We start from the raw sequence: 22,801 nt of genomic DNA on the forward strand, positions 1-22,801 counted from the left end.
AAAGCAGAAAGCAGAATAAATAAAAATGTCAGCCCAAGCAGAAAGCTTCTGATGTTGTAAAGAGTTAAGTTGGGTTTTTTTAATAGAAAGTAGTGTTAGTACAGTGCCCAGGCTCCAGTACCCTGATACGCCTAAAAATCTGCATGTATGCAGTTTTGAAGGCAGCATTTTGTAGCAGTGTATTATAGTGGAGTTCTGTGTGTGCTGAAATCTGTGATAGTCAGAGATGTTTGTTGCCACACCTTGAAACCATATCCTCCACTTCTGTGACACAGACTGACCACTTTCAAAAAAAACAAGAAAAGTCCACATGCTTGGAAGATGGGTAGTGTATTTTTTTGTTGTTTAAACACCTCTATTTCTCACACTTCAGAAAAATAAAACACAAAGTGCTTGGAAATCCCAGGCACATTGCCAGCATTTTAAAGACCTGAAAAAGTTGTTAGGCTAGCAGTAGGTTTGGAAACTTGATGAACCAACATGAGAGATATCAGTAAGAGAAATATCTGGAAATATTTAATGATTCAGTTGCTCAGTTCATGTATGAATTTTTCTTTAATTTAGATGGAGGACTTGTGTTAGAATATTTTCACCCTTACTGATTAAAGTGTGTGTATAGATATTGCAGTTTGTGCCCTTGGTATGAGGGTTTTCCAGGGGACCCCTCATTTTTGTGACCACAGCCACCCTGTTTGTGGCAGTGTTTTCTGGCTCCAGGACTTGGTTAGAGTTCATGAGCATTCAAGAGCTGATAAAGACACCTCTGTGATGCTGTCACATTAAGAGTAAGGCAAACTTTTCTGACACATGAAGAGTAAGGAAATTTAACAGGAAAATAAATGCCCTTGTGTTCCAGCTGGTCCTCAGATATCAAAGGAGCTGGTGGTGGCTGGGCTTAGATTCTGGGTCATAGACAATTCATAGACTAAGCAACAGAAATACAGAGCCAATACAGCACTCTAAATCCTGTCATGTTTAATAAGAACTACTCCAATTCCAGACTCACAGGTAGAACAATACCATACAATACACTGTAAGCCCGGTTGTGCCCAGTGAACCCTCACAGCCAGAATAAAAACGTCTGATGGCATTCAATAGCTCTCATGGCCAGGTAAAAATAGTGTCATTTCATGAGCAACAGAGGTGCGGGTTCTTCTTGGATTGCTCATGATCAGTACTCTCTGTGGAAGCACGTGTGAATACTTAAAATACAAATAATACAGATAATGACAAATGCATTAAATTGTGAGATGAGTATGTGCAATGAAAGTGTAATGACAACATAAGCTAGCTTTCTGAATTTCCCAAAGCGCTTAGTAGAGCTGAGTCTGACCCAGTAGGTGTCCCTAAGGGTGAGGAGATGTGCACAGCCCATTGAGCATCCCTGGATACATTCAGAAAGGACAACTAGGAAGAAAGATGGAGAGGTGGCAAGTTACATATGGCTCTCTTCTGCCATAAACAGCTCTTGAGGTTGTCTCGTTCCACCTGACTGACATATCTCAACAGAATGTTTCTCTGGAGAAGATTAAGTTTTAACTGCATACATAAACTTTTACATGTGTCTGTTGCAGTGATATGCAATGCTCTTGCATGCATTGGTACCTCTGCCTCTCCCTTTCCCTGTGCTCATGGACAGTGTTCATACAGTGCCCACTGTTTATAACTTACTGGAGCAAAACTCTCCTGTTTGGGGAGGGAAAGAGAGGTCTGGCCTCCCCGTTCTCATCATTCCCTTCCCCAAGCACACACAGCTTGGGTTTTACAAAACCCCATGGTTGAGGTACTGATGCAAGCTTCTCCAGCCATGGGTCAGGTGGAAGGAAAGCAAAGTTCACATGAAAGCCGTGTCAATAAGGCGGAAGGGTGGCTGGATTGTAACCAGGACAACATCTTGTGCAGTGGAGCACGAAATGCACCAACCAAAGAGACTCACCTGGCATCCCAGCACTACGGGCTTTGCAAACTGCTCAGCCAGCTCCACACATGAGATCCACAAAACACTGATTAAAGTAGTAGGGAGTGAAAACTGTCCTGGACAGACCGTGTTACTTGCCCCACATCTGTAGCAGTAATAATCTTCTTAGCCACTGATGCTGCATTCTTAAAGGGATTTGAGCTGGTGAGACTTGAATGAGCCTTCTCTAATAAATGCAGTTAAAGACAAGAGGATAGATAATGAAAAATGTAATTAGTGAATGCTTGTTTTCCAAAAATATGAGCTGAAAGTACTGTGAAATCAACAAATTTACAGTAGGCCTGTCTGGAAGTTCTGCTTAATGTTACCCTGTTCTTACCTACATATTCTCATACTCATAGATAATTAATGAGCATGATTACAATATCAGGGTTTGGATGGCAGGACAACAGCAAGAGCACCAATACCAATAAAACACTTGTGGTGTCACTGGATGCCTAAGGAAGCTGAATGCTCCTTAGTTTGAAGGGCAAATAAGTGGGGTCATCTCTGCTCTTTTTCTCCCCTCATAGTTTGCAGAACAGTAAGAACCCAGCAGATAGGAAGCTTGCAGTGGTGGTTGGTTTGGCTCCTTATTATTTAAGGCACAGCTGTGATCAATCTCCAGGCTATAAAGTTAAAGAAGAGCAGCTGGAAGCATGGGTTTTTCCTACAGCACTGAAGTGGCCCCTCTGCCTTGCATTTGACCTCATCTAGCTAGCCTGACTTTGGTATGGCCACTGCTCTGAGCTCTGTAGAAAAATCTGGAGAAGCCAGCAAGTATCACCAGGAACTTCAAGTGAAGTCTAGCAAAAGCTGATCTGAGTTTACCTCAGGGATTTTTCTTTATACATCTCCCCTACACACGGCTGCTGTGTTGGAGTTTACCACAGTGTTGCCTCAATATTCCATTGTTAAAACATTTTAAAAGAAAATAAAGTTGTCTCTGAGTGGTGTCCTTCAGTACATTGTTGAGTAGTTAGGAGAGTTTTAATCTTTTCTGAAAAAAGAAAAAAGCTTTGTATTTCATTAGAACAGCAGAGGTACTTCTTAGAAGCAACTAATTTGCTGACTAGAAGGATTTTGCAAGTGATTTTCTTACAATGTACTAATTGCTTGTTTATCTCTTTTTTTTTAAACCCAAAAATTCTTCAGTGGAGGGCCTTTTTGCCTGGAAGGTCTGAAATTGCAGGCAGTTTCCTGTTTGCTTTAGGCACAAGCCTACAAATATCTGCTAAAACAAACCGAAAAAAACACAATCCTGGAGAAGTCTTCCAGATTCATATATCAGCATGTCTGTCCCAAAATAATCTGACTTGAACTACTGTGAGCAATTATGAACTAAAACATCAAAATTATCCCACAAGTACTATTTTGGGGGTGTGTTGGAGGAGGGGTACTCAGAGTAGATGCTTTGATTAGTTGGCATTGCTATGAAACGTATTTCCTGTGTCCCCAGGTTGTACCTCCTGGGCATGTGCTGGTAATAATGAGCAGTGCTGGTGGGCACAGCCTTTCTGCTTGGTGTGGTGCATTTGTTTTTTTCACATGGACCAATACAAAAGCTGGCAGCAGGAATTTGAGGAGGTGTCCTTTTTTTGATCCTCTTAGCCCTGTTTCACCCCTTTTGCTAGTCTGTCAATTTACTGCCTCCTCAGCCCCACAGGTGATCTGCAGACATGTGCAGCTGCTAAATGTAATGCAAGTGGAAATTTCTTTTGTTGTTTGGTAGCAGTCTTGGTCCTTCGGTTCCTCTTCCATCAGGCAACAACAACTGATATTGTGCTAGTTCGATTTTCTATTTCACAATCCTGCCTCCATTGTCACGTTTAAAGCAGAAGGACACAATACAATAGATGCCCTAGGCATATTAAGACCTTCTTTTGAAGGCTGATAACCTTGCCAAACCTTCTTGTGGTTTTCCATCAAGTGTGGAGGAGTGTTTTGTTTTCCTTTCAGAGTCTGGCTTTCAATGCAGCTGTAGGGATTGCAACTGTTTGTTTTTGCAATTGCTTGTGGGAGTTAGTGGAGTTACAGTTTATTTGATGGATGACTCCCTGCTTGTATGCTGTCTCCTCCCTTGGAGCAGACATCCCAGTCCTGCACCTAGAGCCTGTTCACGCAGAGAGGTCAGGGCAGCGTGCTCCAAAGACATGCCTGGTGATGGCACAGGATCAGAGGGGATTAGACAGCTATAAGGGCCGTCAGAGAGACAGAAAAAATTAGGCTCGCTTTCTGGATGCTTCATCACTGTCTGCAGGAGGTCTCAGGCATTCCAAGTGTGAAGCAAATGTTTTCACAGGTATTTTCTGTCTCTGGCAGTCACTGGTGTGATCTGCATTGTATGTTGCTATCTGCCACATCTGTTGGAACTGTTGTTAGTGGTTCTTCTAAAAAGTAGAGTTCTGCCCTGCTGTACATAAGGTTATGTGCATTTTCACCAGATCACCTTGGTCTGCATCTTAGAGAATTGTTTAAACTGTTTTTTCTGCTTTGAAAATTTCTAGATTTTTTAATTTTCAGCTGGCAAAGATTTTACATTGGATGGCATGTAAATCCCCTATCCCTTGAGGAGTGAAGTCCCCGGCAAGCAGAGTGCTAAAAAGGAAGAGTTTTCAAGTTCCTGCCTGGCAGAAGCAGCACATTGACTGGCAGGTCCATGGGGAGCCCCTGTGTAAGCGCAGCCATGAGCTCTGCCCTGGCAGCAGCTTCTCTTCTCTGTGTCACTGTGAGAAACAAGTTGGCTTTGCCCTTAGGCTGGAGACAGGTGACGGAAGAAAACGATTACTGATGCCTTTGACGGTCTCATCAGAGAGGCCAGGAGTTCAGTGGGAACAGAGACTCATGCTCATGCAGCAGAAGACCCAGGACAAAGCTGAGCAGCAGGCAAGGCATGCTGCAGAGAAAGCAGCAATGTTAACACCTCTGCCTTCCTTGCATGGTAGATAGGGACTGGATCTAAATGACCTTTGTCTGGCACTTCTCATGAACACCCCTGAAAGAGATGAAGGTGGCTGGGAGTCAGCCCGTTTTTGGCACAGGCAGTTTTCTGCTGCTATTCAATTGCTCTTTCATGAAAGGGTGGGAGTAAGAGAATTGAGAGTTAAGACTTTGTGCTTTTCTTTTTTATTTCATCATTGTTGTCGCTTTTTATATATAGCCAAAACCTACAGTCTTTTGCAGGGACACTGGAGAAAACTGTCTGCCAGAGGTCAAAGGAGTCACATCCTCAGAAATATGCAGATTGAGCAACCTTCAAAATAACATGATAATGCACTTTTTTTGTGGTTTCAGAGGCTATTTGTATAGCAATCTTTAAGCCAAGTGACCGAGGATGTGGTGCTAACACAGTGCAAGCACTATTCTTGGGTGCTTTTAGATGCCATACTTTTCTTAGCAGAGGTTAAATTTAGAAGAGGAGAGCAGACTGCCAAAGGTAGAAGACTGTTCCTGTAAGCCAATAGAAACACAAGGATCAGTTCTGTATGCCAGATCAAGCTCACATCTCTGATAAATGCAGTGATTTTGGGGAAGCTTAGTCACAGGGAGAAGACACATCACTTGTTTAACTCAGAAGCCTTTTTAATGACTAACGCTCTAAGTGGATGAGACTGGGATGCCCTCATTTGTAGTTATGAGGATGTAGCTGCATTTCCAGAGTTTTACACCAGTGTTTACTGCTGAGAGAAAGAGCTAGCTTAAGATGCATCTTTTTTTCCCCAGAAAATGCATGATTTGGCAAAGTGGTTCTTGATGATATGACTTGAAAGAGAGGTTAGATTTTATTAGACCTCTCTACTGTGTTTGCCTGAAAATTTTAAATCAATATAGATTCTGTCATGGTAAATAGATAAAACTAAATTGCAGAAAAGCTGCCCCTGGAATCCATCAGCAGCAATGAAACATCTCCAGTCCTGTTCACTGAATTTCTCATTTGAAGTATGGGAAATACTGTTTTTACCACAGTGAAATTATAATCTGCAAGACAGCAAACACCCTAATGAGTAATCCAGAGGCACCTGGGAGTGACAAAGGGTCGCTGCATCACTTTAAACAATGTCTTATTTTTACAGTGTGGAAATACAGAACAAAACCTGTATTTTCTGCCCTAGATGTCAGCCTCAAGTAGATAATTTTAAACAGGTACATATAGAATTAAGAATTATAGAATTAACCTGGAATTTACCCTTTTGATAAGTATATACTTACCACAATCAAAACATGGGTGGTTCTTCACTCAGTGCTTCTCCTGTGATGTGCAATGCCACATGTGTCTGCTCCCCTCTGTTTTAGCAGTGCCATTTGTAGGTGCCTCCCTGGTGGTGTGATAGCCTGAGTAATGTCTGAATGATCTTAATGCTGCTTGGGTGGTGAGGTGTGCAGGCAGCTAAGCATAGTGCCATTCATGTGCAGTCTGTCCAAGGCTGCTTCTGCTTTAAGGCAGTAGTTGGATTTCTTATGTTTAGGTGAGGAGTAGAAAGGCTTTTCTGACTTGTCTATATTAACTTGTCCAAAGACAGACAGATTTTCCAATCAGATTTATCTTAGAGTGGCATTCCCTTATCCATAGGGGGTTACCCTGTTGTCCACTTCACTTTGGAGCTTGTGCTCATTTTCTCAGAGGCACAGCTGTCAGCATGGATTCTACTTCTTAAAACTGTTTTGTGTGACCAGTCTTAATGCAATTCCATCAAATGGTGTCTACCACAGCTTAACCAGATAGCTATAATCAGGTAAATGTTAGTATGGCTGTATAAATTAAAAGCACACACAGGTTTTTTGCAGTTGAGGTAGAGCTGGTGTTTGAGAGTAATTTTCATTATTTCTACCCCTTGGTAACACTTTCTCCTACTCACAGTCGGGCATTAGCATGAGAAAAACAAGTTTTATTCATATTAAGGAAACTGACAGAGGCTAATATTTTTCTTCTAATATTATTAGTTTAATCTTATGTAAGAAACAAGACAGTTCTTTATATATTAAATTGCATCCACCCAGCCTTCATTTAGAATCTTGTGTTGCAACTGGAGCTTATCCAGACATAATACCAGTAACAGTTAATGTCCTTAACAACAAAGGAAAATACAATTAAACAATCTCTCGTAGCAAAGTTGTTTGATATCTGCTAAATGTACTGTATTGTTCGAGCATAGCATTGTGACCATGCCTGGGAAAGTATCAGAGTACTGCAGAGAGTATATGGATTTCTGTAGGAAAAGTGGGCACAACAGGGCTTTTTCAAGTTGGCCGTGAATTATTTTTCTGCGATTGGAAACTGCAACTACTAGAAAAGCAGCAAAACACCCAGGTCCCAAGCACACTAAACTTGCAGAAGCAGGCAGAGGAGAGTCCAGTCTACGATCCCTGCTTGTAGGGTGCCAGCTGTCCTGCTCCTGCCTCAGATGACCTCTTCCAGTGAGCCTTCACTTCTGCATAGGCGTGTTCACATTTCACAAGACCTGGTGACCTCCAGCTGCCCCACATCCAGGACATGAAAGCTTCACCCTGGCACTTCAGACAAGGTCCTATTGCTGTTCAGGGAGAGGTCTGTCCTCCACCTGAAGTCCCAAGTCATTCCTATGAGCAGTCAGGGCCCCTAAAGAGAATCCTAGCTGAGTTTGGACTAGGGGATTAAAACAGGCTGTGAGGTATGAGCTGAAGGTTGTTTCTTGAACCCATTAGAGCAGACCCAAAGGAGGCCCAAGATGATCAGAGGGCTGGAGCAGAGGCTCAGAGCAATGGGCTTGTTCAGCCTGAAGAAGAAAAGGCTCTGGGAAGAACTTCTAACACCTCTCAGTACCAGAAAGGGGCCTACAGGAAAGCTGAAGAGGGACTTTTTCCAAGGGCATGGAGTGATAGAACAAGTGGGAATGGTTTTAAATGGAAAAGGAGTAGATTTAGATTAGAAATTAGGAAGAAAATCTTTACTGTGAGGGTGATGAAGTACTGGAACTGGTTGCCCAGAGAAGCTGTGGCTGTCCCATCACTGGAAATGTTCAAGGACAGGGCCCTGAGCAACCTTAACAGGTGGGTGACATCCCTTCTCATGCAAGGGGTTAGAACTAGATGATGTTTAAGGTCCCCTCCAACCCAAGTCTTTCTAGGATTCTATGATTCTTGTTTCTAGTTTTCCCCAGCCATCTCTTGCCTGTTTTCTTTGTCCTGTGACCCAGGGAGACCAGTATGAGCAGCCTCTTATCAGCTGGGTTTACGTGTTCATTTTCCGACCAAGCTACCAGCACTGATTTGGGACTGTGGGAGCATTTCTTTTCGAGTTACACTATAAAGGCTTGTCTAGAACACCTAAAAGTTGAAAAAGACACCAAAATTTCCTCTGTGTGTCAGGTTTTTTGGCAACAGAAAAACTGCATTAGGACTACTGTTTGTCTTTACACAGAGATAAATAATCAGGTCGCTTTGGCAACAGCCAAGTTTTTATTCAGACATGAGCTTCACATATCTTTATGAACTTAGAAATCAGTTGGAATGCTGACCACTGGCATTTAATGACTTCCTGTTTTTGTCTAAAATGCTTTCTATAGATAAAGCCTTAGTTTCTTCGTTTGCAGAGGAGCAGTGCACCATCTCTCTGATGCAGTTACTAGATCAGGAACGAATTCCATTTTTCTTGTTTTGAGGGGTTCAAATGGATGCAGATAAATTGCAACAGGATTAAGCATTTGCTTTTATTTTTGGAATGCATTTTGCGCATTCCTCTTTGCAAGGTGTTCTCTAAAACCATAACAAATACCTTCTAAAAGAGGTCTATCCAAACACATTGGTTTGCAGATGTCAATTGAGAAATAATCCTGGTCTCCTCCATTTGCATTAGCACTTGAGTTCTCCTTCAGAGATGTCAGCCATGGAATACTTGAGGGCAGCTGGATCAGCTGGCCAGAGACCAGTAAACTCATTCTGTGAGACTGCGAGCATCAGGCAGGGAATTATATCAAATGTTAACCTGGGCTAGAGCTTGGCGAGCGAGCACCCATGAAATAAGCAGGTCTGTTCTGGTGGCTTACTACTGCCCAGTTTCATTTTCTCTTCAGTTAGCTTTATTTTGTCATGAGTCCTCCCCAGGCTTGTCTGTCTGCTGTTTCAGATTTCCAAAGCTTTAGATGCTACAGGGACAGGCAAGTGCTTGGACCACATGTATTGGAAACATCCACGTCTGGTGCCAGGTTCTGTGGACAGGGCACCTAGTGGTGTCCAGGTGGGAAGACAGATAGGATCTTCACAAGGAAAGCCAGAAGTCCAAGTGTCAGCATACCCTGCCTCCAGCATGTGGCAGCAAGCACTCGGGGCAGTAAGCCCAAGGTGCTGCAGAGAGCGAGCTCACAACGATTCCCACAGCTGCCACTTGTGAGTCCTGCTGAGGGAAACCTGTGCTTCGTCACCTCTGGTCTGGACCTGCAAACTGAAGCAGGAAAGGGTGACAGGTGTTGGCCCACCCTGAGATAAGGGAAGGTATGGTCACTGTAGATGCAGCCCTACTGACCATAGTCATTTTGTGTCTGAGTATCTCCATGCTCAGAGGCGGTGGTTGTGCAGCTACTGGTGCCAGTGGAATTGTTGGCTAATGGCTGTTGTCAGCTCCCTGTGCAACACCATGATAGGTCAGGTGTTTCTTCAACTGACCTTTTATGTAGTAGGTGTAGGTGCCAAAGTGTGTCTCGTTTAAAAGAAAGGCTTTGACCTAAAGATTTCACCAAGGAATCTGGTGATAAATTGTCAGGAGCAGTGTGGTGATGTGGGTACTGGAAGAGAACAGGTAGAGCAGAGGCTGGCCTAGAGTCTAGGTGCCAGCAGAAGTATCATTTGTGGTCAAGACAGTGTGTCCCTTTAGAAACAGTCTTTTACTTTATTTTTTCTGAAATGGAAAAAGGTGATGAGGATTGGATGGATAAACAGACACAGGTGAAATACTAAATATTAAGGCCCAGAGAGAGGTGATGCTAACATACACTCAGCTTCATTCTTTGGGGTCAAGGCTTACTGCTCCTCCCAGCCCAGCCAGAGCACAGGCAGAGCGCCAAGGCTGCTTTCATGTTAAGTCATTAATATGTTTTAAACCAGATAAATGTGTGAAGATGGAAGCAGATGGGTTCCTCAGAGAAAGAATGGTTTGCTGACAAAGATAGCCACGCCTTGAACACCAAAAAAATTCTATGCACCTTCAAGGTGAAGACAGATGTTTGAAGCAGACACATTCTGTATTCCTGCTGAGAAGAGGAAATACATTTTTGAGTAAGACATGATCTCTCTGTTCCTACACAATCCAGCCATTATTTTGTACAAAATCTGGCCAAGCTCTCCTGCTGAAATTCCCAGAACAAGACTCAGGAAGAGGTTGGACTGTGTGTGTGCAAGTAGCTGTGGAGAAGGTAGGAAATCAGGGGTCTGATGCAATACTAGCAGAACCAGTTTCTTCTAAAATCCCTTTACAAGCTATGGGTACAGTAGACTGAAAAATCTCACAGACTTGTCAGTTACAGAGTTCACATGGAGTTAAGATATTTGATAAAGCTGAGGATAGGATTTTGTCTATAACTTGCACATTCAGAGCTGCTCAGCTCACGGGAGACTAGAACAGGGATCCCTAGAGATGGGGCATATATAGTGTTTTGAAAGACAAGCTGGTGGCTCATATCACCCAGCTCCTCTCATTCGCTCTCTAGTTGTGTATTTTCTCTTATGTGCTCACATCGTCTTGCCGCAAATCATCCTAGAAAAGTATATGCAAGATAGTGGTGCATGAATATGAATGCAGATTTTATTTATCTTTGCTTCATTTCTCATTTCTGGAGATATCTCCTCTTTCTTTTACACACAGTCACACCAGATAAATGTTTGGCTTTGAACACAAAGGCACTCATAGTGTTAAAGTCTCCCAGAGGCACCTCAGAGAAAGCAGCATTTTACAATCAATCAAAAACTGCAGAAGGAGTGTGCTATGAATCTCTCACTCTTTCAGAATTCATGCAGCTTCATTAAATAAAGACACCTTGAATAAATGAAGCAGTTTTGATAGCACCTTTTTCAACAAAGCTGTTCTTACTGGTACCCTGTAGGCAGCTCTCCTCCACCTGGGGTATTTTTCAAGGACTTTCCTTCACTGTCATCTTCCTCAGGTCTTTTGGAGTCTGTGGATGGAGAGGCAAGCCTTTTATATATGAAGTTCTTCAGAATTTGCCAAGTTTAGCATACAATTATTTTAAATTTATTAATCTGATCTATATGTGGTAATCTCATTTTATTTCTTCACATGAAAATTCCATGGGTGGAAGCAAACATTACCCCTTGTTAATTATTTCCAGCAGAAAATGCAAAAAATAACAACAACTGTGTTTTTATCCACCAAGAACTATTAGCTATATTGTAGTAATGTTATGGCAAAATTAGGGACTATGTCAGACTAGAATTAGAAAAATTGCTCTTACACTCTGTATGTTTACAGCATGATGAATGTTCTTCATGATCTTGGCATCTATAATCTATTCATTTTAGATTTCATGCACTCATATTTGTGTCAGGGGAAAACAATACACAGCTGTAAATAAGCGCTATTGTATGCAGCACTTATCTCTATGCATGCCATGCACAAGATAATGCTCAGTGGTAAGGAGGATTATTGATACAGTTTACAGATGACTAGGACATGAAGCAGTCCAGTTGTGTTGCAGCTGATGAGCTTGCTCCTCAGATAGCATAGCAAGTGGCTTTCCCTGCTGAGGGTGGGATTATATCAAAATGTGGAAAATGCGAGGCACTTCTGTAGCCCTTTTTGGCTATGGTTTTATTAATTAACACAAATCGTCGACCCAGAGCATTGCTTTCAGTCTGCACAAAGTGCAGAAGGACTCTTCTCCCTGTTGATAGCTGTGATAACAGTGATGCTCAGTGTCTTCTCCTCTCTCAGTCACCATTGTCCCAGGGGAAGGGGGGGTGCAGCTGCCTGTCACAGATGCCACTCTGAGGGCAGGAGGGGATTTGGAGAGGACAGCAGGTGGACAGCAGTAGGATGACAACAGCAGCAGATTGTAACTGTTCCTGCAGTTCAGCTGGAATGGATCTTTTGTCTTTGATATGCTAGTGCCTTATCCTATTCCTGTAATCTTAAAAAAACTGCAAACATAGGAGAGTTGGTTTTTTTTCTTCTCTCCCTCCCTAAAAGAAGCCCTCTCAATATTTTTCCTCTCCATGTAGACTGAGGAATTTGTGGGGTGAGTGTGAGCCCATGCCAGAAATCAGGGTTAACACACAAGATAAATAGAAGAGGGCACATCAAAGGGACACAGTATAGTTAAGGCAGAGAAGAAGGGTGTTTCAGAGTAGGTGTGCTTTGACAAGAGCTGCATCCCTCTGGAGCCTCTGAGGGACAGCAGTGTGTGACTTGGCAGAAGCGGAAGTCCTTCTCTTATTTTGCTCTTGTGAGTTAGAGGAAAACAAATGTTCATGCAATAAACACAGGCATTGGCTGTTCAAGGCAAAAGACAAAAACTAAAAAGAAAAAAAAGAGTGCTGCTTAGGAAACACTTTTCCTGCTAACACAAGAAGTTTCATGAGCAGCCATCCTGTCTGGTATCCTAGTAATGAGTGACTAGTTCATCAGTGTTTATTCTTGTGCAGCTCACTCTTTTCTGCTGCTGGTTTTTGGAGTTGTTTTCTCTTTTTACTCTTCTACTCACTGATTTTTGTGTGATTTATCATGGCTGGTTTCATAGGCCTACTGCCTACAACAGCCTTTACTCTCTTGCAATCAAATCTGGCTGTGAGGCCTTGTCACATTTACCCAAGGCTTTCCACCATCCAGCTACCATGGAAACATAATCTGCACTGGTGCACCAGACAAGGGTTCAAGACAGATATGATGTAGTCATATCATGGTCATTGGAAAGCCCCCAGTGGATTTCTGCCACAGCTCTGCAATAGACAGTACATGAGGTGCTGGAGTTTTATTTCTGGATGAGAGGTATCATACAGCAGCGGAAAATTAGATTAGGTCATAAATGCTTTTTTGTAACTCATATTTCCTGCTGTAAAACATGCTTCTAAGTCCATAGGGACCCTTCAATCTTTTAAGAAGATGTGGTGCTATTTCTCTGGTTCCTCAAGCTTTCCTGTCTAGTGGCTAGCCATTCACCCCTCAGCCTGATAGGCGTTTCTTTTTCACCCAGCCCTCTATGGCCCAGCCCTCAGGACAGACCTTGGCCATGCACCATGGGAATGTTCCTCTTGCTGCAACTGAGGAGCTCGTTCAAATTCTTGCAGTGCCAGTGCCTTCAGGCGACTGCCAGGGCTGGAGGTAACATCCCAAGGTGCTCTCTGTCCAGGCAACAGTGCTCTTCAGCCACCCAAGGATTTAAAATCTGCACTGTTTTTCAAGTACGTTGGGCTCTCCTAGTGCCATGGTATGACTGTGGCATATCCACAAAGGTTCAAGTTGCTGAATGCAACAGATCTGCTTTGTATGTCATTGTAACTTGGGTTTGACTGAGTTTGTAAAGTGTTAAGATGCACCTGGAAATTACTGACACTGTACTTTAGGCTGCTCTCAGTTCTGATTCTGAGCAGAAAAACATCAATATTTTGGTGTATGCTTAAGGCTTTCCAGTATATGGCAGTAGGAAGCTTTTGGATGTCACTGTTTTATTAAATGTGATATTTTTAGATCTTCATTCTTGGTGAAATCAATTCACAACAGATTTCTGGGAGAGGAAAAATTTAACCTCACTTTCAGCTTACTTCAACAAATATTCCAAATAAGAGAAGAAAAAAAAAAAGAAAAAAATTCAATCTTTGTTTTCCTTCCAGAAAAAGAATTCCATGTTTAACAGATGAGGTTTCCTAAATCTGAAGCCTGACATTTATATGTTCCTTTGTACCTAACTCAAACATGTCCTTACCATGAGTGTTGCCTCTCAGTATTTTCCAGCGTACAACAGTTAAATAAAAAGTGTACAAACCTGAGGTATTTTATGTGATCATTTACAAGCACTTAATAAGCTGCCAGAGCCATTAGCATGGGGGGATGTTTTGCTAGGAGCAGAAGAGTGACAACTTGCGCAATAGTGACTTCCTTCCAGAGCTGGGTGGGAAGGCAACCTTTGTTTTTATCATTTTTTGGTGTAGTTTGAGCTGCACAGAGCAATTAGTTGCTCAACCACAGTCCACTTTTTCTTCAGTGCAGCCAGTCAAGCCTCAGTACATAGGTTGTCAGACCTGTCTGAGATACTGAGGAGCCCAGAGAGGCTCAGGAACTCCACCTGAGACCAGTGTTCAGTGCAGTGAGCTGCATGTGGATTTTTCTGGATGACTTTCGGGCTTTCTCAGGAGCAAATTCCTGTCTGCTTCACCGTAGAGCTTCTTGTTGCTGTTTCTAACATATCAAAAATTATGCCAACAGAATGTTCTGTTGTTCCTCAGGAATACATTTTAAAAAAAGGTAATAAATTGGAGAATTGGAAGCTTTCAATTGCAACTTTGAACAATGTTATGAGAGCTTTCCTGCTAGCTCCATTGTTTCCACATTGGACTTTTCTGCTACAGGCCTGGTGAGGATGCTATCATTGTCTTTTGTCCTTCACTGTAGATCCCATGACTTACAGTGTTCCCATGTCTGATGTGGTTCTCCCAAGGCAGCCTATCATGAAGAAAATACATGCTCGAGCTAGATCAAAGTCCACTGCTGCCTCACTAGCTAGGATGCTGAACACAGTTTGCACAATTTCAAGTGAATGGTTTAATTTGAATTACTGACTTCGTTTCTGCATAAACCAGCTCAGCAGAGATTTTCTGTGCAGAGAACAGACTCTATCAGCATGGACAATCCTGCAAATAAGAGATGCAGTTTTCTACTCTTGTGGGAACAGGTACAAGGAAGGCACAAAAGCCTGTAGTCCTTTATATGTGTTTCAAGTACTCTTTTCTAGGACTGCTGGAATCCAAAACAGCTGCAGACAAAAGCTATGAAGTGGATTCATGTGTTTGGTGCTATCTCAGCATGGGAGAGTTTCATCCCCATGCTGTCAAATTGCTGCCAGAGACCCTAACAAAGTCATTTGGTGAAAGGGCTTGATGCTTTGTACTGGCAGCTGGCAGTTCATCCCCCAGCTTTTTTCCATTGGCAAGCTTTGTTGGTCAGCAAAGTGATAGGCATTGAGTGGCACTGTGGCACCATTAGTTGCAAGCAAGCTCAGTTTAGGGATGCTTTTTGGTGTGTAAAAAGCCTGTGTGTGTGGTTTCCTGGTTGCTAACCAGTGTCCGTCACCTGGCGTACATTGCATATTTGCAGGGCCCTTGGGAAAATATTCTTTTATTTCATCTGGGTGGGCTTGCTGTCCAAACAGAAAGGTGTCTGCACAGCTTACAGTTGCCACTGCCCAAGCTGGAAGTTGCTGGCACCTTCTTGGCAGGCATGGCTAAAGGTGTGCATGCTGTGTGACCTGATGCAGAGACCATCACTGAAGAAAAGATGGGAGCAGTATGTTAACAAATACCACAGTGACAGGAGAACCAGTTTGAAAACAGCACTCACTGCATAGTGCTGGGAAGTCTTATTGTGCTGCCTGTGCTAATCCTGCTCAGTGATGATAAGACATTGGTTTCCACCTCAGTAAAGCAGCCTGGAAAATCTCAGGAGGCCTGTCTTTGTTCTGACATGATTGGTGTGTAAGGTCTTCCCCAGCAGTGCTTATATTTAAAACCTCCCTAACCTTCAAGGAGTTACCATCTTCCTTTAATTCAGTACTCCCAATAAAGTACAAGGCATTTGATTTAATTTCTGCATTGAGCTCTGAATTTTGTTCTGGGCTTTGTTCTCCTCAGAGCTTTGGAAAACAGAGAAAGGAGGGGGAAGCATTTTAATCGGGGTAAGACTCTTTGGCTTTGACACTATTGAAGCCTGATGAGCCTCTGAATTTCAATTGAATAGAGCCCTAAGAAAAGAAGTAGATCTGTTGAAGGGCAGCATTTCAGTGCAAGAAGGATGTGTGTTTAGGACTTTCCATTACATAATGGGGCTGAAATGGATTAACAAGACCCAGGCTTTCTTTTTCTTGGGAATTGCTGCCTGCCCCACTCTTTTTCTATTACTGATGCTTCAGTCACAGCACTCACAGAAAGGTTTTCTTTGTTTTTATTAGTTTGAGAAGTAAATTGCAGCATTGTTTCTCCTGATCAAGAGATTGATTAGTCAGAGGTCTCTAACTGAAGGGAAAAAATGTTCCTCATTATCAACTCTAAATGTAAATGTATTTGCCAAGCAGAGTTTCAGATGGTGGGGGCTGGGGCTTGGGGGTGTGTCTTGCTCTTTTGATGTGCTGCCCATAACCATTTACAGATCTTTGAAAGGCATCCCTCTCATCAGGTCAATGAAAATAGAGTGTGGGAACAATGCTCTTGAAAGAGAAAATTAGCCATTCCTGCTTCTGGCTGGATGGTTCTTGAGGTGTTTTGACAAGTAATGATGCATTAGTATATTTGTGGAGTTTGTGTTTTGTCCATTCTTTCTCTTTTTAGGTGCTTTCATAATCTGCTGGACCCCAGGTTTAGTCTTGCTGCTCCTTGATGTTTGCTGTCCCCAGTGCAATGTCCTGGCCTATGAAAAATTCTTCCTGCTCCTGGCAGAGTTCAACTCTGCCATGAACCCCATCATCTACTCCTACCGGGACAAGGAAATGAGTGCGACGTTCAAGCAGATCCTCTGCTGCCAGCGCAGTGAGAGCACCAATGGCCCCACCGAAGGCTCGGATCGGTCAGCGTCCTCCCTCAACCACACCATCTTGGCTGGTGTCCACAGCAACGACCACTCCGTGGTGTGAAACCACAGCCAGCCGTGTGACCAGCAAAGGGCAGCAGGCGACGCCACGGGGCGGGGCAGGTGCATGGCCCCTGGGAAGGTAACCCACTCACGTTTTCTCAAACACTAATGGACTACAAGCGCATCTTTTCCAGGGGGCCTGACACACCAGCACAGACCGCCCTGTCCACAGGACTGGCCATGCTGCAAGGCCTTTGATTCCTACTTCGAAAAAGCAGAACATAGTTGCTTTGCAGCAGAGGTCATCGATAGCCCATGAAAAGCCTTGCTGAGACTCTGTTGGACTTTGCTGCATCTTGGTGCCAGTCTGAATCAACTCTGATTAATTAAGCTTATACCTGCTTCACTGCATTTACATGTAGCCACTTAGTATTTTTAAAAAGGGAGTAAAGGGGATAAAAATATGCCTATCATTTAATAGACATGTAATATGTATCACCATCAGCATGCTTGTGATGAACATTTTCTGTGCAGGGAGTAAAACTGTGCTGTAGTCTTTGTATCCTTAGCCACACTGTCATAACTACAGTAAAAAGAAAAGTATTTCTTTCTAACACAGGCAACAGGAAGATGAGGGAAACTGACTCTTCTTACCTTCATTACCGGAGTTAGAGAATGCATGTTCTGTGTGTATGCAGATTGTTTTAATTATGAAAAAAAAAAAAAAGCTCTTTGTAAAGTCTGCCGGAAAGTAGAAAAGTATAGACTGTATTCCAGTGTTTGTTTAGATTATGAAATAAACATACTTTAGTCACAATGTATATAAGGTTCTTCTTTGAAGTGTGGTATGAAATGTGTAACATGCGAGGGGTACCAAGTTTTTTATGGATAAGTTCTTAAAGTAGAACACATCCCTAAGGCTCTTAAAGGGCTACAGTCACGTTGGTAGATTGCAAAAATTGTATTTATTGCATATTCTTGGAATGCTTTTCTTGTTCATGGCAAAAAGCATATGCATTTTTAATGGAAAAAAAAGCTATGTTTTTATGGAACCTTTCTTGTAACTGAAAACAAAAGACCTTCTGCATTTTTGCACTGAGAAATATTTGGGGAGTACTGTTCAAATTATACACCCTTCATTTCAAAAGCAGTGGGCTGCTAAGAACCAAGGCACAATTTTATTTTGTAAAGTCAAGAATTTACAAGGTAGTCATCTATTGCAAATGACTGGACCATGCTACAGATAGTAGCCACACATGTACACTGTTATAAAAACCTAAGCTAACAGGTGGGGTTTTTTTCATATGAGACTGTTTTGAAGAGAAATGTCACTCGTGAATATCGGTTGCGAAGAATCAGTGATACTAAACAAAACTCCTTAACAGGAGTAAATGTGAGCAAAGGTGGGATCTTGCTGATAAAAAACTTGGGACCTCTTTCTAGGAAACTGTGTGTTCCCCTAACAATGTAAAATACATCAACAGTAAATTCCTGGCACTGTTTTCATCATTGTTTTGTCTCTATAACAAAAAGAAACAAACAAACAAAACAAAAAAAATCAATTAAAAAAGAAAAAAAAAAACAAACAAAACCCACACTCAGAAAAAAATAACCCCACAAAACAAAACAAAAAAACCCCAGAGATGTATATCATTAATTGTACCGTACTGGAATGTAACTTACAGGACGATATTCTGCCATTTGGGCAGGGAGAAAATGGAGGGTAGAGGCTCAGCCCAGCAAAATCCAGTGTTTTCTAGATCTCTTGCTTCGAGGAGATGCTCAGGTTTTATGCTTCCAAGCATGAAATAGCTTGGAATAGGCAGTTCCTTACTGAGCAAAGGAAGAGTAACAAGTGAACAAAACCTGCCTCCACTGAATAAAGTGAGAGTTTTGACACTGCTTTCAGTAAAACTGAAATCCACCTGAATTGTTGAGCTAATTTTGTGTGGACACTGTGGAAAGTAGAGTAGGCAGAGAGAATAAACATAACGTTATCTGCCAGTTGACCAAGGATTTGAATATATCCACTTGCTTTGAACAAAACCAGTCTTTTTTTCTGACTGTATTTGAGAGCAAGTTAATGTACAGGTTGATTTGGTTTTCTTCGCAGAACTGTACTGAGAAACAGAAGAACAGGCTGTATGAACTTTTTCATTTAAAAGCATCTGCTTGCTAATCCACTCATAATTTTTCCTTAGCACCTGCTTGATATGAACTAGTGCAGGTAAGCAGAAGAAAGGAGAGGGTAAGACTGCCTCCAAAGGCAGGGCACATCTGACTGAAAAACAATTTCCTTTTCTCAAGAGTCCTTGGAGTTCCTTTCTTCCTTGGATCCAGGAAGAGCACTTTTTCCTGTCCCTAACATCCCCACAGAAGTAGAAGATCACAGACACTATATTCTAGGGTTTGGGGATTTTTGGGCTGGGGGGTTGCCCTTTCCAAGTGTCCTTCTCACTGCTGTTTGCATGCTTTTATTGAATCTCATCCAGATAGGGTGGGAGGATGATGTCACAAAATAGCAGCAAATCATTCACCCTAGTTTAACCTGCTGGAAGTGTGGTGGGTTTTGCGAAGCCATGGGTGAATAATTTGAAAACAGGGGTGGTGTGGTTGTTCGAGACATGGGTGGGTCCAGAGGCCCCTTGTGAAGACAGATGCCCAAGGAGGTTTTCTGTCATCATTGTGATTGTGACAGATGTCAGTTGCTGTCCAGGTACATTGATCAACCCAAGGAGGCACTCAACAATTCGAGAAGCTGGACCTTTTGAACTCATGGGAGCAGTTAAATTTCTGTTGTCAGGTATATTAATCCAGGAGCATGTCTGACAGCAGGTGGCTTTTCTTCTAATAGGTGAAGTGCAGTGTTTCAGATCAAATGCAACAGGAAGAACGTCGCTTGTGCAATTCTGCTAGAGGAACTCACTGAGCGTGTGACTGCTGTATAAAAATTTGATTAGTGCTTTGTGTTGTTGACATGTTGTCCCTATATCCTTAAGAAATCTGATCTGTGAATTGAGTGGTTCTTTGCAAGCTAATGAAATTACAGCTCCAGTGAGCAAAGAGAATAAAAACCAGAGCCTGGAATAGAAGGCTTCATTTGCTGCGTTCCTTAGAATGGTTCCCATGCCATTTGTTTTCATCTCAGAATTTTTTTAAGTTTTGCTCTTCTATTCAGATTTTCCAGCCTCATTGTGCAGTTGTAGAACTCACTTCTGCTACGTGAAAACACGGTGCAAAGTACTTAGGGAAAAAAATTGCCCCACTTATTTTTACTTATCTCAAATTCTTCAAAAGGTTTTAGAAGACTTCTTAAAATACCGACGATCCTCCCACAGTCATTAAAATTCTTCTGTTGCTGACTGCCTCTGGTCCAAGTAAATCCTCTTGAAGTTCAAATGTAATGGTGTTTGTGTCAGCAATTGTAGTGGTGGGGAGTTGTGTATTAAAAGGAACATCATTTGCAGATCAAGGAAAATGTGTTTTCCTACTTCATGTATTTTCTGTGGCAGTGTAAGTCTGAAAACTAATTAAAAAGATGGCCTTTGAATTTTAATTCCCTGTTACTGTGATATATAGGGAGACTGGGTGACCCATGGTCAGAAAAAGCACAGCTTTTATATAAACGGTTGAAAATATATTCTATGTGTGTTTGACACATTGGTTTTCTGGTCAGCACCTTTTTTTGTTCTGGGTTTTCTGAGATCCCTTGGCAGCTTCAGGCTGGCTTCTGACTGAGATGCTAAAATCTGGGCAGATAGAAGAGAGGGCAGACCAAAAAAAAGGCTTTTTCAGTGATTCCTTGAAATAAGCATATATCTCTGTCCATAGTGCACCAGCAACAGAGTTTTTTAAATAGTTGCCACAAGATTCACCATTGTTTGTTTTAACTCTGCCCTTGCCAGAGAGTCACAGCTGTAGCAGCATTTAAACAAACAGGAAACAAAGGCTCAGAGTAAGCCACTTGATGAAAAGGACCAAGGGCAGGCCTGCTATCTTCATGGGGCAAACTAAGCCTGGGCAACTTGGATGTCAACGAGGAAAGGACATGTCTTATGTCCAGTGTTTGAGTTTTCCTTCCTCTCGAGACTAAGTAACTTCTCAATAGCAGCATAAATTTGTCCCAGTATGGGATTGCACTGAAACGAAACTTTTTGGGTCACCCATGGTCTATGTCTTTTGGTCTGTACTGGTGTGCTGGGCAGGGGTTTAACCATGGCCAGTCTGGGTCCCAGGAGCAGTGTGTCAGGGAAAACTCAAGTGGGCTCTGCTTCTGAAGCAGGTTTTGTAGCTTTTTCTGACCTTTGTGTTGCCCCAGAAGTATGCTACCAGATACCATACTTAACTGTTGTAAAGCCATCTGGGGTTTCTGTCTGTGACACTGCTGCAGCCAGATCTGTCTGCAGTAGGTGTCCATGGACAAAAAACACGCAGCTTCTTCTGTGAAAGAAATAAAATTCTACCCTATAGATTGCTCTTCCCAGGTGGGATTAAAAAGAACACCACCAGATGGAGAGGCTTTGATGCAAACATCCCTGGTCTGGTTTTCTGTGTGAATCAAGGTGATGCAAAGCAGAGCTGGCAAAGGCATTTCTCTAGTGCATTGTCCCCACCTTGTGAGGAGGTGTGACCCCATCGCCAGTGTCCCTGTCATTGCCCTGTCATTGCTCTGGGTCCCTTCTGACCATGAGACTGGAGGTAGCTGGCAGAGGTCAGTCTTAGCAAACTGGCTGGTTTTTTCCACTTGCTGCAAAGGTAAATACAGGCTTTTCCTTTTTCTGGTCCTGTTAAGGGCTTTCCTGTTACTGCAAGTGTACCTGTTATGCCCTTTCCAGCCAGTTCTTGCTGTGAGCCATCAATCTGTGCTACCCAATGTTGTCTGTAGGGAGGGGATTTGCAACTGCAATCTCATTTGTTCAAACAAATTCCTTGGGCTTTACCATTTGATTGGGAAGGCCACTTCCAATAGAGAGTTAGCTTAAAAAGTATTAACACCCACACCTGCCCAGCCACGGCGCCTTAAGAAAATATGCCTGTATCTCTCCTTCCATTTTCCTCTCTTAGAGGGTTTTCCAAGAAGTTATTCACCCAGCTCCTCTTTTCTAAATCTTTCAAGGATGAAAAAATGAAGCTGATATGTAAGGAAAACAAACAAAACACCCAAACAAAAACAAAAAAATTACAACAAAAACCTCACAAAACAAACAAACTAAAAAAAACCCACAAGGAAAACATGAGCACAAGGCTATTAAACTATGCTGCTGTCTTCTGTGGTACGTGGAAATCCAACACACTGATAGCTGCCAGCATTTTAACAAGAGCCTCCATGAAATGTTCCCGTTTGCCTGTGATAAAATTCTGATAACCAGAAGTGTATGTGGGAGACTCAGGAATCTGTTAATTTTTCCTGTTTAAATAAAGCTGTGTTTGTAATTCAAAAGTATTGAGAGAGCCAATGAGGTTTGGCAAACAATTTTGTTACTAAGTGCACTTACTGTAAATGTTTAGAGGTTGTATCTAGTACAATAAAGTATTTGGCATGTCTAATATGGAGTGTGAAAGAAATAACCTTTTTCGGGAGACCTGGTATTTTTTGGATGTGGAGGGGAATTATTCAAAAACCACTGTACAAGGCACAGGCTTGTCTCTTCCAGGAGATAGCATAGGGCTAAAACACAGGGACAGCAAAAGGACAGATTATCTCCAGTAAACCACTTAATCCATTCTGTTTGATTCTTAGGTGCCCGCCTTCCTTTCTTTGAAGTCCACATTTCCACCATTTAACCTCGGGCTTCATCTTGTTGCTGTAGAGAAAACTCTTCCCGCACAGAGAAAACAAATTACTGCTTCTTTTCCCTGTCCCTCTTCCTTCCTTTCTCCCTCTGCTTTCTTCCTTTCCTTTTGCCCTTCACCTTCCTTTCCTTTTTGCTGTGCAAGGACATGTTTCTCCTACAATGTGTCCCCAGTTTTGATTTAACCATAGAAAGTTAACTAAACCAAATTTGATTGGCTTATGTATAGGAATGGATGTGTCCACATAAAGATCTGCATAGCCATAGGAAGGAGGCAGGAGTGAAATAAAA

General features: G+C 42.4%; 1 protein-coding gene across 2 annotated transcripts in view; it reads left to right on the forward strand.

The window, feature by feature from the left end:
* The window catches only part of LPAR1 (lysophosphatidic acid receptor 1), a 74,791-nt gene extending 52,526 nt beyond the window's left edge, over nt 1-22,265 (forward strand). For both annotated transcript variants that reach the window (XM_032096110.1, XM_032096109.1), the window contains one exon: nt 16,478-22,265. In XM_032096110.1, the coding sequence (XP_031952001.1) occupies nt 16,478-16,779 (302 nt within the window). In that variant the 3' untranslated portion in view covers nt 16,780-22,265. The remainder of the gene's footprint in view (nt 1-16,477) is intronic.
* The last annotated feature ends 536 nt before the right edge of the window (nt 22,266-22,801 follow it).

This window comes from Corvus moneduloides, chromosome Z (genome assembly GCF_009650955.1).
Source record: "Corvus moneduloides isolate bCorMon1 chromosome Z, bCorMon1.pri, whole genome shotgun sequence".
In the NCBI taxonomy this organism is placed as follows: domain Eukaryota; kingdom Metazoa; phylum Chordata; class Aves; order Passeriformes; family Corvidae; genus Corvus; species Corvus moneduloides.